The 2355-nt window shown below is 60.0% G+C and overlaps 1 protein-coding gene across 1 annotated transcript in view; it reads left to right on the top strand.

Annotated features, from left to right (window-relative positions):
* The window catches only part of ACSF3 (acyl-CoA synthetase family member 3), a 38049-nt gene that overhangs the window by 7371 nt on the left and 28323 nt on the right, over positions 1 to 2355 (top strand). Inside the window, exons 3-4 of the mRNA XM_029926085.1 lie at positions 895 to 1269; positions 1366 to 1479. Of these exons, the coding sequence (XP_029781945.1) occupies positions 895 to 1269; positions 1366 to 1479 (489 nt within the window). The remainder of the gene's footprint in view (positions 1 to 894; positions 1270 to 1365; positions 1480 to 2355) is intronic.

Below are 2355 nucleotides of genomic sequence, written 5' to 3'. Positions count from 1 at the left end.
CCTCAGCTGAAATCAAGAGTCAGGCACTTGGGGCACCTGGGTGGCTCAGTCAGTTGAGCCTCTGACTTCAGCTCAGGTCATGATCTCATGGTTTGTGGGTTCCAGCCCTGCGTTGGGCTCTGTGCTGACAGCTCGGAGCCTGGAGCTGCTCCAGATTCTGTGTCTCCCTCTCTCTCTGCCCCTCCCCTGCTCGCACTGTCTCTTTCTGTCTCTCAAAAGTAAACAAACATTTAAAAAAAAAAAAGGTCAGGCACTCAACCAACCGAGCCACTCAGGCACCCCATTTTTGTTTGTAAAAGCAATTGTCCACCATTAAACTTGTGCAGTACGTTGGCATAAAGTAGTTTGTGATTTCTCTCCTTGTCCTTCCTGTGCCCGGGGTCTGTGATGCCGTCCCCTTTAACTCTGCCGTTGGTAGTCTGTGTTTTCATTCTGTCTCCTGATGGCTCTTGTGTCAGGGCTCACAGTTTCAGGAGTCTTCTCTCGGACGCACCACTGTGCTCTCTGCTCCTTTGACCCCGGCTCTTCCTTCCTTCCGCCATCTTCGCTTCGCGTCATCGCTGTTGCTCTGAGCAGTCAGGTGGTAACTTGTACAGTGACCACCAGCCTTTCCTTTAGGGTGGACCCCGCGTGCCCCCCTCGCCTCCGGAGTCTCTCACCTGCTTCCCTGAAGTGTCTGCTCGCGCCTTCCCTGCGCTTGGTCCACACGTAGTTCACGCCGTGTGAGTCACTCTTGTAAATGACACAGTGATTCTTCATAAATCTAGTTTTTCGGCTTTTGTCTCAATCCCTGCTCCCAGCCATGACGACGGTCTGCCTGTCCCTGCCCCTTCCCCTGCCTGGACGCTGTGTGTGCAAGGGGGTCCCGCAGCCTGGGAGCCCCGTGTGTGGCAGTCCCCGTGTCCGAGAGCCCCCGCGTCCGGGAGTCCCTGCGTCCGGGAGCCCCCGCGTCCGAGAGCCCCGTGTCCGGGAACCCCCCCATCCGGGAGTCACTGCGTCCCGGAGCCCCCGCGTCCGAGAGCCCCGTGTCCAGGAACCCCCCCCGTCCGGGAGTCACTGCGTCCGGGAGCCCCCGCGTCCGGGAGCCCCCGCGTCCGGGAGTCATTGCGTCCGGGAGCCCCCGCCTCCGGGAGCCCCTTGTTCTGGAGTCCCCGCGTCCGGTTTCTGTCGTTCCGCAGAGCGTGTCACAGCCTCACACTCGTGGCCTGGGGTCGGCAGCACCCTCGTGCAGCCGCGCCGGCTCCGCTTGCCCCGAGCGCTCCCACGGACGTGTGGGGGGCTCCGGTGGCGGGAGAACGCCGCTGCTGTGACCGTCGGGGCACAGACCCTTGTGCGGACCCGGCCGGTTCACGTCCTGCGTTTCAGGACCCGCCAGCCTGCTCTCCAGGTTGGCTCTCGTTTACGCTGTCACCGACGGGCGTGAGCACCGTGTCCCTGCTCGCCGGCACCAGCGCTTGTTCCTGCGCCCAGATCGCAGCCGTGGGTGGGAGCGGGGCCTCGCCGTGCCCGCGGCGTGCAGCTTCTGGACCGGCTGCTCACGCTGGGCACTTTCTCACGGTCCTGTTTGCGTCCCTGTATCTTCTTCCACGAATTGCCTGTTTAGAGCTTTTGCCCATATTTAGATTGGGTTATGTATCTTACCAGGTTGTACGTGTCCCTTATATATTCTGAATGTAGGGTTTTTAATCGGATCGATGGTTTGCAAACCTTTTTCCCACACTGGTTTGTCTTTTCATTTTCCTAATGGTATCTTCTGGAACACATATTTTGATGAAATCCGTTGTATCACTTAATTTCATATATGTGCTTGGGGTGTGGCATCTGAGAAATCTTTGCCCAACCAAGACCATGGAGATTTTTTCCAGAGGTTTTGTGGTTTGAGCTCATGCATATCGGCCTCTGATTCTCTCTGGGTTCATTTTTGTGTGCAGCAAGGGTCTCAGATTCACCAGTGGTCCTAGCCCTGTCTGTTGAAAAGATGACTGAAGGGAAGGCTCCTTTGTCAAACCACAGTTGGCCATGCACGTGCTTGTCTATTTCTGGGCTCTGGCCGCCCCTCGGTCTGGGGGTCTGGCTGCCCCTCGGTCTGGGCTCTGGCCGCCTCTCGGTCTGGGGGTCTGGCCGCCCCTCTGTCTGGGGGTCTAGCCGCCCCTCGGTCTGCGGGTCTGGCCGCCACTCGGTCTGGGCTCTGGCCGCCTCTCGGTCTGGGGGTCTGGCCGCCCCTCGGTCTGGGGGTCTGGCCGCCCCTTGGTCTGGGCGTCTGGCCGCCTCTCGGTCTGGGGGTCTGGCCGCCCCTCGGTCTGGGGGTCTGGCTGCCTTTTTTGGTCTGGGGGTCTGGCCGCCCGTCGGTCTGGG

This window comes from Suricata suricatta, chromosome 16 (assembly GCF_006229205.1).
Source record: "Suricata suricatta isolate VVHF042 chromosome 16, meerkat_22Aug2017_6uvM2_HiC, whole genome shotgun sequence".
NCBI classification, from domain to species: domain Eukaryota; kingdom Metazoa; phylum Chordata; class Mammalia; order Carnivora; family Herpestidae; genus Suricata; species Suricata suricatta.
The sequence above is the reverse complement of the archived record's forward strand: the minus strand, read 5'-3'. Positions and strand labels throughout refer to the sequence as shown.